Source organism: Coenobita brevimanus, chromosome 60 (assembly GCF_032717465.1).
Source record: "Coenobita brevimanus isolate Jiangsu-jjx chromosome 60, ASM3271746v2, whole genome shotgun sequence".
Classification (NCBI taxonomy): Eukaryota; Metazoa; Arthropoda; class Malacostraca; order Decapoda; family Coenobitidae; genus Coenobita; species Coenobita brevimanus.
Window position 1 is genome coordinate 3,134,500 of NC_137013.1, and position 15,141 is coordinate 3,149,640.

The window sequence follows — 15,141 nt, forward strand, 5'->3', positions numbered from 1 at the left end:
ATGCGTCTAATGTCTGCTGTCTTGTACCCTAGCCACCTAATTAATCATCATTATCATCATCATCTAATCCTGTGTCGCCCCACGAGGAGCGTAGGAGCCCGGGGCTAGGGAAGTTGGTCCTGACGTTTAAGATGTGTGACCAACCTCACTCATCCCTGAGTAGCATTTCGTGAGCAATAAAACAAAATCATCCCTTGGATATAAACCTGCACAAGCTCAATCCGATTGGAGCGCCTTAATTGCCCAGTAAACCACCAGGCACCATAATTTGGTGTTATGGTTACCACCCAGCGTAGTAAATGGTTTCCTGGTGTACAGGAAACCATTCGGCTTGTCATTCAGTGTAGAGTCACCCATAGGCAGAAGGATAAGGAAAGAATAAAAGGAACAAAGACAGAAGAGGGAGTATAGAGCCACCTGTAGGCATAACAAAGAGGAAAGAATGAAGGAAAAAGGACAGAAGAGGACGGAAGGAAAGAAGGAAATGAGGAAAGGGAAGTCACCCGAGAGCAACGCTACATCGAGTGAGTGGATGGTGAGCGTCCCCATCTACCACTAACCTAAATAATGGTACTGCTATTCATGAAAATTTTTATATAATACTGTTTCTCTCTCTCTCTCTCTCTCTCTCTCTCTCTCTCTCTGATCACTCTTCATCTCTCAGCTAAAATTCCTTTCCCACTAATGCGGACCCATGCAGCTACTCATTCTCCCCTATTTCCATCCAGCATTCTGATACAAGAGTCATCTTGTGTCTCACTCGCTCATTAATGCATGTAGTCAACTCTTGAACTGTTCTCCTCGGTCTGAATTTTCCACTGCCAGCAATCACCGGGCATTACATTGCGTCCAAGAATCTCGAAGTGTACGAATCCTGAATGTTGTTGTTGTTGTTGTTTTTTAAAGTAAATATGGGAAGAACGAGTTTTACAGGCCTTAGGCTTTGCTTTCTTCTTTGTTCTGTGTAAAAATCTCGAACCAACACCTAATCCTGTCCAAGTCTTCAGCTTTTCACAGCATTTTTTTTTTTTTCCTGCCAATATTTTCTTCAGGTATCACAGTTCTTCTCAGTACACTATCAAATCTAAGTAAGCTTGCCTGCACATTTGTCCCAGCCATCGATATGAGAATAAGAATAGTCTTTGCATTTGCTTCATACGTCGTTTCAGCTTGTTAATATCATTCGACTCTTATCACACAAATTTTCACCAATTTTCCAATCCCGTTATTACATTTTCCCATATCGTCAAAAGTTCTTTTTTTTTTTTTTTTTTAGGTAAGTTTACTTTCGTTTTCTACCTTTATATTCATTTACTCCTTTCTTTCTTGCTACATTTCTAGTTTTTAATGTTCTTTTAGGTTGTACACCCGCTAAAATAATTATTGGCGCCCCTCGCTTGGATACATTTCTCTACTGTCACTGGTACAGAAGCCGTGAATACGCAGAAAGGGTTGGTACATGATTCTCCCTCCCGCAGTCTCTCTGCCCCATCCTTTCAGGGCCAGGTCGCAGTCCATCTCTCGCCGAGTCAACACCTCCACCCCCGAACTCGGTGAGACCAACTCTCCACCGTCAGCAGCCGAGGGGGGAAGGGGTTCTCCTGTCCCTCCCGCCTATCTGGACGTTGATGGCCCTCCTTCCCTCCCGCCGATCTGGACGTTGAAGGCCCTCCGTCCCTCCCGCCTATCTGGATGTTGAGGACCCTCCATCCTCTGCCGACTTGGATAAGGGCCCTCCCTCCTCGGTTCCTCCATCTGCCGCTGAGAGTTGGGCGAGCCCCGCACCATCGCAGCTGTCTTACAAGCCCCCTACATTTTCTAAGTATTTGTCTTACGGGCCCTTATTTGGCCCGGTCCTCATGTGGGAGGAATATCTAAAACAACAACAACAACAGCCCTCCCTCTTCTTCCATCTCTCTCTCTCTCTCTCTCGCTCTCTCTCTCTGCATATATTATAACTCTCGTAGCTTCAGGTCATGCATAAAGAATAATACACGGCAATGAACATTATGCTCTAAGGAAGGTCTCAAAACAGCAAAACATTATCTACTAAATAATAATAGAAATCGAAGTGCTGTTTGTCTGCTTGGCACCCGTCGCATCCGAGGTTGCCGCTTCAGGATTTTCTTGCACGTTGTGGTACAATGACATCCACCATTAGCATTTAAAGAATGGGTAGGTTGCAAACTAAACTTAACACGTCCACTTCCAATGACCTATACTACAGTGTTATATCTCTGAGATGCCTCATGTTCTTTCTCAACTCTACATCCTTCTTCTTCAGGAATTTTGTGTTTTATTACGCCTGCTTAGTATCAAAATTTAATATCGTCCTCTGTTATTATCCGTTTTCTTTTAATGTTCTGTCGTTTTATATATAGTATCGCATTTTTACTGGATATCTCCTGAAACTGTAGCCCAGCATTTTGTAGGGCCTGTCTTTTACAATCATTCACTTCGATGATCCTGTTTCTCAGCCTATTGTAGCATTAGGTTTTTATTATTCAATTATACACCATTATTTTCACCGGAAGCAGATCAGCAGTCTCTCAAAAATTAATGTAAAACATTGAAAACAAATTACCACTACAGTATGGTACTATCCATTTAGAACTGTATTGGAAAATATGGTGAGCCGTCGTATTGTCTATCAATCATGCCATTAAGGCAAAGGAATTAACCTACTTTATTATTTAAATTCAGCTAGCTGGAAAGAATGAATTTCAGCTGTAGATACGAGCTCATTGCATTTTCTCTTAGGAAAAGTTTCATGTATGTTACTTCGGTCCGTAACTTGAAATTATATTCCAAAACATCCTCAGATTTATGGTACATATAATTCAGTAGCAAGAAACAGACGTTCAGTATTGCAGTCTTATTTCATTAGGCATTCAGACCAATATAAAGCACAGCTTAGTTTAAATAGTTATGCAGGATAACACTCGAGCTGCAGGTTCATGTATGTGTATAATATGCTAAATGATGTTTCAGCGTGCTAGTAATCGCAATTTCCGTGCCAGAATGGCAACGCTGCCAGTTACACACTACGGACTACTTTCACCTAGGGCTTATATTCAAAGTGGCTTCGGGTCCTTTCGTAACACGTCTTAGATAGCGATTTATTCTGCACTTTACACAACATCCTCGTTTATAATTTCTATGAAAACTATGTTGATACTGGTAACATAAAAGCGAGTGATAGTTATAGGCTAAATAAATTGCTAAGTCAGCGGTGCTACGAAGCCTCCGATGCCACTATGAATAGGGACCTAAGGCTCAGCAGGGATACCAACAGGAACGTTGACTCTGATGTTTATTTTCAGATCTCTCGTCCAGTGTGTCAAATTTTATCACGCTTAAAGAGTGCCGATAATTTTTTTAGTAGGTGTAGGCTACATCTCACCAAGCTCTAAATTATCTAGCTACCCTTGCAGAACCACACGTTGTTTCAGCATTGCTAACAAAATACTCCCTGTATGGATTTCACAATTTTTCCAAACCCATTTGCTAGCATTTCATCGACACTAACTCCTCCATCACCTAACCCTTTAACCAACTGGTATTGCGTTGTTTCTCAGTTTCTCCAATGTGAGTGTTTCAGTGTGTGTGCTCCTCTAACCCTTTATACACTCCACTAATCTCATTATCACTTTGCATACCAAAATAATGTGATCAAACTAGTCTTTTCATATTCTTTCACAACCATCTTGTGAACAACATTCCCAACCTTCTTTCTCTCTGTGAGCAATCATTTAGTTAAGCTTCTTTCTACAGTATCTCCAGTCTCTCTATGCAATGTACTGTATATTTTTGTGCTTCATTCTTTTTAAAATATGTATTATTAAAAAAGAAAAAAAAAAGTTCTTTCCTGACACTAGTTCTTCAGTTTCCGTCCACTTACGTTCTCTAGCACCGTAAAATTGTCCATTTCACCATAGCACCATTTACAAGGCCGGGGCAAATTCTCCCATTCAGTTCAGTCTCCTTGTAACGCACTGAATATCTCTCCTGTCTTCATCTAACTGGTTTCCAGTTCTGTCTTGTTCCTCACCTCAATCAGTAATATTCTTGTAGTTGTAGTTGCTCCCCAAGACTTATGCGAACTAAGATCCGATTAAATACAGGAACTTTAGCCGGGTGTCTCTAAAGCAGGGGTTCCCAACCTGGGGTAAATTACCCCAAGTGGGGTAATTTGGTCTTTTGTGAAGGGTAATGGGGGAGGTAACAAAAAAAAAAAAATCTAAAAATCATACCAGTTATGATAGACTTTCAGACCTATACTAAAATTCAGAGATGAATGTTTAAAGTCATGTTTATTTGGTATCAGTGGTAATAATAAAAATAAATTACTCCTTGCAATAACTCTCTTGGTTTTAGCCTAACCTTTAATTAAGTCCTACATTCAAACTAAAATCTAGGCATCAAAATGTTAAGCAGCTAAAATGCAATTGTGGAAACATAAGCAATGAGGGGTAATGAGTGAAGGGAGGTGTGGAAAATGGGGTAATGGGTAAATAAAGGTTGGAAACCCCTGCTCTAAAGATTATTCTGTTGAGGTTATGCTGAAGGAATGTCTGCACTGTGAGAGCGAGGTGCATGGGAGAAGTGTGTTGTGGTGTGGCTGGCATCATTACATTGAGGGTAAAGTTGCTTATTAATGAACTGTTTTTCGTATACCTACTCAAGTAGGGAAGGGTAATTGCCATCGCTGTTAACAAATGGTGCATATCCTACGATCATGCCTCACAATCTTAAGCTTGATATGGGATTTTTTGAGGTTAGCTTTATTGAACGAAAGCATGCAGTTACATATAAATAAATAAACATATATATATATATATATATATATATATATATATATATATATATATATATATATATATATATATATATATATATGCATGTGTGTGTGTGTGACGATATATAGATAATTCTCTCTCTCTCTCTCTCTCTCTCTCACACACATTATATATATATATATATATATATATATATATATATATATATATATATATATATATATATATATATATATATATATATATATATATATATATATATATATCCCATTGGAGCCCAGCGTCCCGAGTATTGGACAGAACTGGGATTTTTCAAGTCTTTATAAAGTAGGGAACCCCCGGGTAGGGACCTATGAGCTTCGCGACTATGAGCCGATAGGCGGAGGGCGGTACGCTTAGTACCCTCCCAGTGCCATGCCTCGCCCAGTACCCCTGGGATCCAATGTTTTAAATGTATATCTATCTATCTATCTATCTATCTGTCTGTCTATCCATCCATCTATCTATCTATCTATCTATATATTGATAGGTAGGTTGGAGCGCCCACCATCCACTCACTCAATGTAGTGCTGCTCTCCGGTGTCTGCCCTGTCCTCTCCTCCATCCTTGTTTCCTTCCATCTTGTCTTTTTTCCCTTCATTCTTTTCTCTTCCTTCTGCCTATGGGTGACTTTACACTCCCTCTTCTGTCTTTCATGTCTTCATTCTTTCCTCTCCCTTCTGCCTGTGGGTGACTCTACTCTGAGTGACAAGCCAAATGGTTTTCTGTACACCAAGAAGCCATTTACTACGCTGGGTGGTAATCATATAACCAAATTTTGGCGCCTGGTGGTTTAGTGGGTAATTATTGTGCTCCAGTCGGATTGAACCGGTAAAGGTTTATATCCAAGGGGTGATTGGGGTTTATTGCTCATATAATGCCACTCAGGGATGAGTGAGGCTGGTCACTCTCATCTTAAATGTCAGGACCAACTGCCTAGCCCCGGGCTTCTACGCTCCTCATGGGGAAACGTAGGATTGGATGATGGATGGATGGATATATATATATATATATATATATATATATATATATATATATATATATATATATATATATATATATTTGATCAGCATATAGGTAATTCATACCTAGATATGGATTTGCAATAATTTCCTTCTTGTACATTTGGCTAATTTGCCGATTAAGTAGCATAATTTTCCCAAGTGCCAATGCAGTACACTGGATACACCCTATCTGATCCACTCTTCTCACCACACCTGGAGGTATGTACACATCGTCCGCACTGCACCTTGGCCATACATTTAAGGCATCATGAGAAGTCAGACATTGAATTACATGATATTATGAATAATGATCGCAAACTACTAACGGCTCGTAGTGAATCAGGGAATGGAGAAAATCACAGCAATATAAACTAGTATGACATAAATTATAAAAAAAGCATAAGTGTAATGTATTGGGATATTAATAGAGCATGTGAAGTTTGCACTATAAACAAATAAATTGTTTTAATAAATAAGATCACATTCATACAATAAATAATTTAGAAACAGAGTCCAGCAGATTAGGCGAGAAGTTGTACCAGACATCTTTGGCGGGGGCGGTATCCTTTAAGCCGATTTCTTAGACGCCTGTATTAGATTTACTTGGACTCGTTGGAGTCGTAGTAACGGCGGCGGGGAGCCTCGTAGGACTCGAAGGAGGCTGACTCGTAGGAGTCAGGGTAGCGAGCTTCGCCGGAATACTTGACGTCAGCAATGTAGCCGGAGTCACCGTCCACGTAGTAGGTCACCGTCTGGCGGCGACCGTCGGGCAGGTGCACGTAGTACGACCCCTGGGTGTTGTCGCCGTCACGGGCCTCCTGGTGAGCAAAGTCGTTGCCGGAGGAGTCGTCCCTCACGGCATAGTTGAAGTTGTACCTGGCCTCGCTGGACTCGTAGGACTCAAAGGACTGTTGGTGGGGAAAAAATGAAAATGATTTATTCAGCTTTGTACACAGTTGATGTGTTCTGGATGAGTAACATCATGACGGGTATATTTATAACCTCATTTCCAAAAATGTGACAAAGTTTCCATGATCTTCTTATGAACGCTTTCCCAAATGGATGGCAAAGTTTCTTTCTTTTCTTTTCTTTTTTGAGGCTGTCACTTACGCGAGAGTCGCCGTAGCCACGAAACTCGCCGCTGTCGGCAGCAGCCAGGGCGGCCAGCCCGAGCAGGATGAAGATCTGGGCACGATGGAGGGAAGAGAAATGATTAACTTCCTGGCGGAATGAAAGTAACATTAAGTGAATATGCTTATTTCCACAGACATCACGAAGCGAAAAAACTGGTTGTTGATTCTTGTCATATGAATCGACATGTTGTGTACAGTATGATCTTGCTGTGTGAACACCTTCATATTTTCCTTACAATACCCTGGTCAGTCAGCTAAAAATATGAGAGTAAAATGAGAACAATGATTCAACTGTTGATATATATATATATACTGCGAGGGTGACTGTACCATGAGTTGCCTTTGCCTAAACTGTCAACTGTTACTTAGAAACAGTGAAGGTATACCTTAGTGTTCATTGTTGACTGTGGTTAGGTCGAGACGTAACTGAGGAGGCACAGGCTTCAGTCCTATATATACTGTACCCACACCCGCCTCCACTCCCTCTGCCTCCTTCCCTCGCCCCTTTTCTTCCTCCTGTTCCTCCCAGTTGCCACAGTCCCAGTTTTTACGAGCAGCAGCAACTTTATGCTGAGCGGTGTGATAAATATAGCTTTTGTCGTAATTAAATTAAACGTGTGCCACTTTTCAATGAAGTGCGAGTGCTGGAAAAAAAAAAAGGATAACTGACAACATGGTTACATTTGACCAAGCTTGTTAGGGGGTGAGTTAACTCCAATATCCCTGGGACACCTCACCAAATGTGAATAAAATTGTCTTCCATTAACCAAAATATGTTAGACGTCCCCGAGCTGGCAGTCACTGGTGTCACAATTTGTTTACTGGCGAGCTGCTTATGGGGTAGATATAGGTTTATTGGAGAAAGTAGTAGGTTAAAGAGCAACAGGGAGAGGGAGAGACTGAGAAGTAAGTCTGTTGTTTCCAAATGATATCTCGTTGGTCGCTGACTCTGACGGTAATGTTTAGCAGCTAGTATGTAATTTCCAATAAGTATGCGCTCGGAAGAAACACACTGAATGTGAGAAAAGCAGGGCGATCAGGCATTGCAGAGTGATGGTGCAGAATGATATGACAGCACCACTAAATTCGAAGGTCTGTAAGAAATGAAGCGTTCTGGGGATCTGGGACTGTTCATAACACTAGAACAGAACTCGGAGGCTCGAAGTAATCCATTGAACGAGCTAAAGAGTAAGGCTATTAGAGACACAAGTGTTTGTAGATAGGCAGGGTAGTGTCTGTTCAAGAGCAGATGGGTGTGTGTATAAAGGTAAAGCGGTGGCGACTGTACTGTAAGGATGTGAGCAATGGATCATACATGGCAGACCTGAAAAATGGGGAAAGTGTTGGACAGTAAATATCTTAGGGCTGTAATGGTATGAGGTAGTTTGACAGAGTGAGAAATGACGCTGCAATAAGGGTGTGTAGCAGTAGGCGTGGTATGGTGCAAAGTCCTGTCCCCGGTGTATTCAAAAGGTATGGTCAAAAAAAGGGAATGAGTGATGACTAACTAATCAGATAAGCAGGTCGAAAGGAGAGAGAGTGAAAGGAAAGTGGAGGCCAGGGGAATAAAATACTAGTGAGCAGGGGATCTTGCACAAAAGAATTCAGCGCCCAGGGAAATTGGAGGTGAGAACAGGAAAAGAGTATAAGAAAATCTTTCATAGAGGGATGGCTCGCTATAAGTGATATACAGCAGGTAAAAACTGATGTAACCGGGTTAAACCACACAGAGATCAACGGGACGTACGTGTCATTGGTGTAGATCATTCTATGTGGAAGCTGGTGCACTAAAATGAGAGAATGTAGCTACTTTCTTCTGCTTTTGTAGCCACTGGTGAAATGGGTGGGATCGAAAGAGCATGAAAGAAAAAAATACGATTATTATTCATATTCTCATCAAAGTTCGCAACGAAAAAAAAGAAAAAAAAAGAATAGCAAACAACAGCCTTTTGCCTAATCTGTCAGCAGCTAATTACCAGGTGTACCTGACCTACAAAGCTTGTCCGCAAACATGAAGTTAATAATAACCCAAAGAAGTCCAACATCCAAGCCACGCATAGCACGTGTATGACGTGGCCACATCAGAGAGCTAAAATGTTGTTACTAATAACTGCGCGCTGGTTTCCAAGAAAAATGTTGAGCCTTAAGTCTTACGTTAGGACTGAGGCAAAAATAATTAATACATTTATGAAAGTAATGTGACAGGGGTACTACAGTATGATCAGGCTTTAAAAAAAGGAGAATTTCAAACTAATATAAATAACAAGAAAAACAATATTTGGTCACTTGATGTAGTGGTGTCTTCTTCCATCATTTGTATTCTTTTTCTGTGTCGGCCCTCCTCTCCTCTCGCTTTCTATTGCCCTTCTTTCATTTACTGGTGGTTTTATTTTTAGTGACAAAAATAATGGTTTCCTGAAAGCCAGGAAACCATTTACAGTGATGGGTGGTAACCTTATAACCAACCCATACGTGTTCCCTACGTGTCAACAAGTGGAGTTGGCAGAGGGTTAGTGCCCTTCCCCGTAAAACTAACTCAAAGACAAACGGCCACCCCTTATGGGATTTTGGCGTCTGGCTATGGGTAGATGGATAGATTACAGTATATGGCAGTTCTCAGAAGCATACTATAAGCAAAGTTTATTGACACTATAAATGGACTGAACAGTTTTGTAATACAAAAATGCACTTTCATATTATAGCGCTTTACGAGCTCTTTGGAAAACTGACCTTCAGTAATAAACATTGAAGTAAAAACTGTATCAGAAAAAAATAAGTTAACTGTAAGTAGCTCATAAAATCTCTGCAGTCTCTAAATGACGTAACACACTTACTGTACTGCACATAATTCCTGCTAGTACAGATTATTCCATTGTGTGAAACATTATTTCTTTCAATGTGGAGGGTGGTAAAGGAAAGGAGGGGTGGGTGTGGTGAGGGTGTGTGGCCCTGGTCATGGTCACCTGCCCTGCCCTGCCCTGCCCTGCCCTGGTCTGGTCTGGCCACTGCGTCTGGAGTTATGTAGCCATGAATACTGTTTACAGAGCAAATATTTTCGTAGAGGTTTTTACTTTTCAAACAGTATGTCCAGATTATACATTTGAACCTGGGACAACATCAGTGGGCAGCACGAGCCTGGCATTTGGTACATCTAATAACCATGATGTATTCTTGTGTTTGTTGGTGGCGGCAGCATGAACGAACCTGACGATATTTATCAGCTGAAATGGCTTAGTAACTCCAACGACCAGATGGAGGAAAGTGTAGGCAGACCTTCGCTTTATACTGATGCTGTTCCAAGTTCAAATATTACATACCGCACACACAAGTCCGTATGACAAAACCATAATGGTTGAAGGTATAACCAAACTGTCACTCTTTGGCTGTCACTTGTGGTATATTTATTATGAGATTTAATCAGCCTGCAAGCCTAATTACGGAAAAGTAGCAGGCACGACAAGAAACAGGGCACGTTCTCTCTTCAAGTGTCTCAGAGATTGTCATAAAATACTGAAAGCTTCCTCACATCTTTCCCTCACATTTTTAATAGTGTGAATCTTAGAATTATTTACAAGTCTCTGCTGCGTTATCAAAGTCAGTGAAAATTATATGATTCCTTACAGCATGATGAAAACAAAATATTAATCAAACTACCACCCGAAGAAAAAGTATTCCTCGTCCTTGTTTAATCGTCTGGATGTAAGAAGTCTGTAGTGAAGAGACTAAGTGTGTGTGTGTGTGTGTGTGTGTGTGTGTGTGTGTGTGTGTTCTACTCCTAATAGGCTAAATAGTTCGTTCCCTGAGATTCGTAGCCTTCTTACGAGCAAGAAATGACGCTGCAGACGCACTCGTACGGATATCTCGTTCAGAATTCTGTGATGGCATTAGTGGGGGTGTCTTTTGCTTTTTAACATGTCGATGTGGCTTATGGAAGATTATTTAGGATCATTTTTATTGTTTATCCACATCCCCATACTGTTCTCTGTTTCAGCCGAGGATAAATTTTGAATGTCATGATCAGTTGTGTACTCCTCTGCATCTTGACTGGTACATGGAAAGTTTATACAGTGTGGAGCACCTAGCATGACACCTACACTTGTCTAATACTCGTGTAGTTTATAGTGATGCACTTTATGGTGAGAGGGAAAAGAGATGGACCTTATATGACACCCCGAAACCTTGTATACCAGTATTTGAGAGCACCCCTCCACACACATAACGTCTCTCTCTCTCTCTCTCTCCCAACAGAACGACCCTGCAAGGTAGTCCACTCTTGTCGCGACCTCGCTTATTCATCCAGTATTGTAACATACGATTCAGGTCTACGTCAGATATAAACTTACTCCTTCTTCGCCTCACGTGTAACTTCTTGGATGGGAAGCAGATATTTCTCTGCTCTGTATCAAATGAGCACCAGATTTACTTCTCTAATGGGATATGATTTCACTTTGTTTTATGTGTTTACCATAGTACAGTTACCTATTTCTGATCATCCTACCTTCAGATGATTTTATTTATAGTCCTAAGAATCGCTCGTGGTGAAGAGGTTAATGAAGGTTGCATTCCACCTCTCCAGTTCCAAATGACTCTCTAAACCTGCATAAAATTATCTGCAGCTGGTAAGAACGAAAATATAAAGAGGTCACCACAGTGTGGTAGATGGAGGCGGCCACTATCCACTCACTCGATGAAGTGCTGCATTCAGGTGACTCTACCCCAGGTGATAAGCCAGATGGTTTCCTGTTTTACAGGAAACCATTTACTACGTTGGATGGTAGGCATATAACCAAACGGCGATAGGTGGTGTAGTAGTTTAAGCCACTCTAATCGGACTGAGCCTGGGTTCATATCCAAAGGAAAGATGGAGTTTGTTGCTCACATGCCGTTCAATGATGAGTGAGTCTGGTTACCCTCCCCTTACATGTCGGGACTGAATAGCCTTGCCCCGGGCTCCTGCATTCTGTTCTGAAAAAGAAAATGATTGGATGATGGATGGATGGCATTAGTGTTAGTGTTACAGAGTTACTGCATACTGTGCTCCAGACTGATCTAGATTTCCCTATTCCGGAGAAAGTGTAACTCCAGTCACACTCGATTTTACTGTGATGTGTCGGTGTTGCATATAGTTTTTTTTTTTTTTTTTTTTTTTTTTTTTACGTTGTCTATCACTACTTTATTCTGCCTAAACCTATCAGATTCCCTGGCTGCTTGTCCCCTGCCAGCATAATACTGCCTTTCCTTGGCTCTCCACACCCTTCCGTCTTCAGTTTGTTCATTTGCCTGGCCTCTTCCTGTTTACTTGGGCTTTGTCTGCTACTCTTTTTTTAACACCAAAGATTTGAGAAATAATTAAGTTTTGAGGCACTCTCTGACTCAGCCGGTCGTCATTTATTGCATTATTTTCGTTTTTATTCTCCAATTTCAGATGAGAGACTTATTATCGTAAGTTAAAGTACAGAATGGCTCGGAAAAAGCGCCATACTAGAAGCCCACGCGACACTATCTTACGTGTTACGGGGACTGCTTAGTTGGCAGGTGTGGGCGTGGTTGTGGCAAATGGAGTAGGAAATGAATGAATGCTGCTAGGTAGATGCTGATAACACTAAGCCGTGCCCACAGACAAGAGAAATCGCCCGGCAGGGAGTGGAAGTAGAGAGTTATATATGAGCCACCCTGTGTATTATTGTCTAACAGATACTCCCCAAAAGTGACGGGAATCTCGGATCTGGGTTTCGCGCCTGTCTTAGATCGATTAAAATTAGGTAGGTTCGTGTAATGTTGGTATGTTAGAAGTATTACTAAAGAAATTATATTATTCCAGGTAGACGTAATTTTCAGAAGGAAGTTTTATAGTAATGGTGTTTTGTCTGATGATGATGAGGAGTGACGTAAACAGATGGAAGTTAGATATGTTGTAACAAGCTGTGAGCGGCCATGAACAGAGTAATGAGGCAGTGATGAACAGAGTAATGAGGCTTACTGATGAATGATGGATGGCGAGGGGGAGGAGGGAGGGAATATAATTATTAACCTATTACCTCAAAATCCATGTTTGTCAATTCTGAGTTGGAGAAAGTCGCTCTTATACACCTTGAGATGGCCGTGATGTGCAAGACATGGATAGATTTTGGGATCAACTTCGAATAGTAAGTGGACACATGCTAAGGAGTTACACAGTATTTGTGATAGGCAAGCTGAATGGAGGAGTTTGCACGGATCTGTAAATAAGGCACTGGTTGTTTTGGTGTGCAGAGGGAAAATGATTATGGGCGGTGACTGAAGGGTATGTGTCGCGAAATGTAGTACTGGGTAACTTATTTTACAGTCACAAAAAAATGATAAAAGTAGAGAATATGTAAATGTTGAAAGAAATATCGAAAGAAGTCTGATAGATTATTTGCTCATGGAGAGGGGGATGCTTGGATGCTGGAGTATGCTAGGACTAAGAAATGATGATACGCAGGTTCCTCGCACCAAATAACTGTGGTATGTAACGTGAAACTAAGAAGAGTATGACAGTAGAGACGACTGAACACTCGAAGAAAAAGAATAAACGAGGAAACTTGAGAGGGAAAGCAGGGTTAGAGGAATGTAAACAAAAGGCAGTGGAAGAGCTACTTTCTATGGACAGGGGCCAAATGGATTTAGAAAATTTGTGGTGTGCAGCCAAGGAGAGTTTGGTAAGTAATGCTAAAGTATTGTGTGATGTTTTAAGGGGTTTGACTGGCATGCATGGAGCAGCTTGGTGTGGAATGGAAGTCAAGAGAACAGTGAAAGAGATAAAGAAGAGTGTGAGATTGATGCAAGAAAGGAGTTCAGTAGAAGGAAAGAGAGTAATGAAAAGGTAGAGTTTTGTTAGGAGAATAGAGAAAAAGGGAAATGTGTTCTCAAGAAAAAAGTTTAAATTCCTCCTAAACGTGGAAACTCATTAGTAAGGGAAACCAAAAGTTCAAATTTCTCATGAAGTATGAAACTTTTTTGGAATAGGGGGTGAAAAATATAAGTATGAAGAAAAGTGTGAAAAAATAAGGAAATATCACCAGATACTTCAAAAACAAGGGATGAGCCTATGGTACATCTAACTGACTTGGTTCATATCTGTGATTGAGTTAAAAGTAATATTGTTTTCAGTGCATTAGAAACTCGGTTCTTACATATTTCTACCTGCCAAAATCTACCAAAGGAGTATCCTCTATTTTTTGACGATATCCACCTAAATTCTGCATCATCTTTAAATACACTTGGCTTTTCAGTCTCTCGGGATTTATCTTGGAAAGATCATATTACCTCTCTTGTAAATCCTGCTACCAAGAGATTAGGTGTGCTTAGCCGATTTCATACCTTCTTTACCCTTGCACAGTTGTTTACTTTAAACACGGGTTTTATTCGTCCCTCTATAGAGTACAACTCTCATGTGTAGGGAGGCTCCCCAAATACAGCTCCTCTCAGGAAGGTGGAGTCAAAGGCTTTTAGTCTCATTAACTCTTCTCCTCTTACTGGCTCCCTTCAACCTCTGTCTCTTAGCCGCATATCTTTTCTGTCGCTACTTCAGTGGTCACTGCTCCTCTGAACTGTCTGCTTGCATCCCTCCACAAGTGCGGCAGGTGCATAGCACCCGTCTTGCAGCAAACTCTCATCCCATTTCTGTACAACTCTCTCACGCAAGAGTTAACCATTACTCCCAGTCCTTCATGTATGAAACAAGTCAACTCTGAAACTGTCTTTTTCTGTCTATATTTCCTACTGCCTATGACCTCCAGGCTTTAAAACGCAGTGTGTCCAGGCATCTCGAAATGAACGGATCTTGATTTTGGCTCTCTGTTGTTTTGTCTATTATTCTTGGAGGGAACAGGCTTGCGGGCTTCTGGCCTTTGGTTTCTTCTTCCTTGCTTAAAAAAAGGAATGCTAGGAAACAGATGCAAAATATAACTTTGATGGAAAAAACATAATGAAACAGTGATGAATGTGCATGATGTTGACAAAGCGTTGTTTTATATGATTGGGTCTGATGAAGAACAAAGAAGGAATGTGGTGATCGAGTCTGTGTATGCAGAAATTAAGGACACTGTAGAGATAGTGAAAAATGGAAAGGCAGGACATATGGATGAGGTATATGCAACAATACAGAAATGTACTTGAGTGAGCGGGAATGTGCATGAAGTCGTA

The 15,141-nt window shown here is 41.0% G+C and overlaps 1 protein-coding gene across 1 annotated transcript; it reads right to left on the bottom strand.

Moving 5' to 3' along the window:
* Nucleotides 1–6,441: 6,441 nt before the first annotated feature.
* Nucleotides 6,442–7,373, bottom strand: LOC145403156 (cuticle protein 19-like). Its single transcript, XM_080274977.1, has 3 exons — nucleotides 7,362–7,373; nucleotides 6,953–7,027; nucleotides 6,442–6,750 (listed from the first exon to the last, which is right to left on the bottom strand). Exons 1-3 carry the CDS (start codon nucleotides 7,371–7,373, stop codon nucleotides 6,442–6,444), a joined length of 396 nt encoding a protein of 131 aa, XP_080131103.1.
* Between the last annotated feature and the right edge of the window lie 7,768 nt (nucleotides 7,374–15,141).

Coding starts and splice junctions, on each gene's coding strand:
- LOC145403156 (XM_080274977.1), bottom strand. Junction 6,751..6,952: donor GTGGCTACGGCGACTCTCGC/GTAAGTGACAGC, acceptor CCCCACCAACAG/TCCTTTGAGTCCTACGAGTC.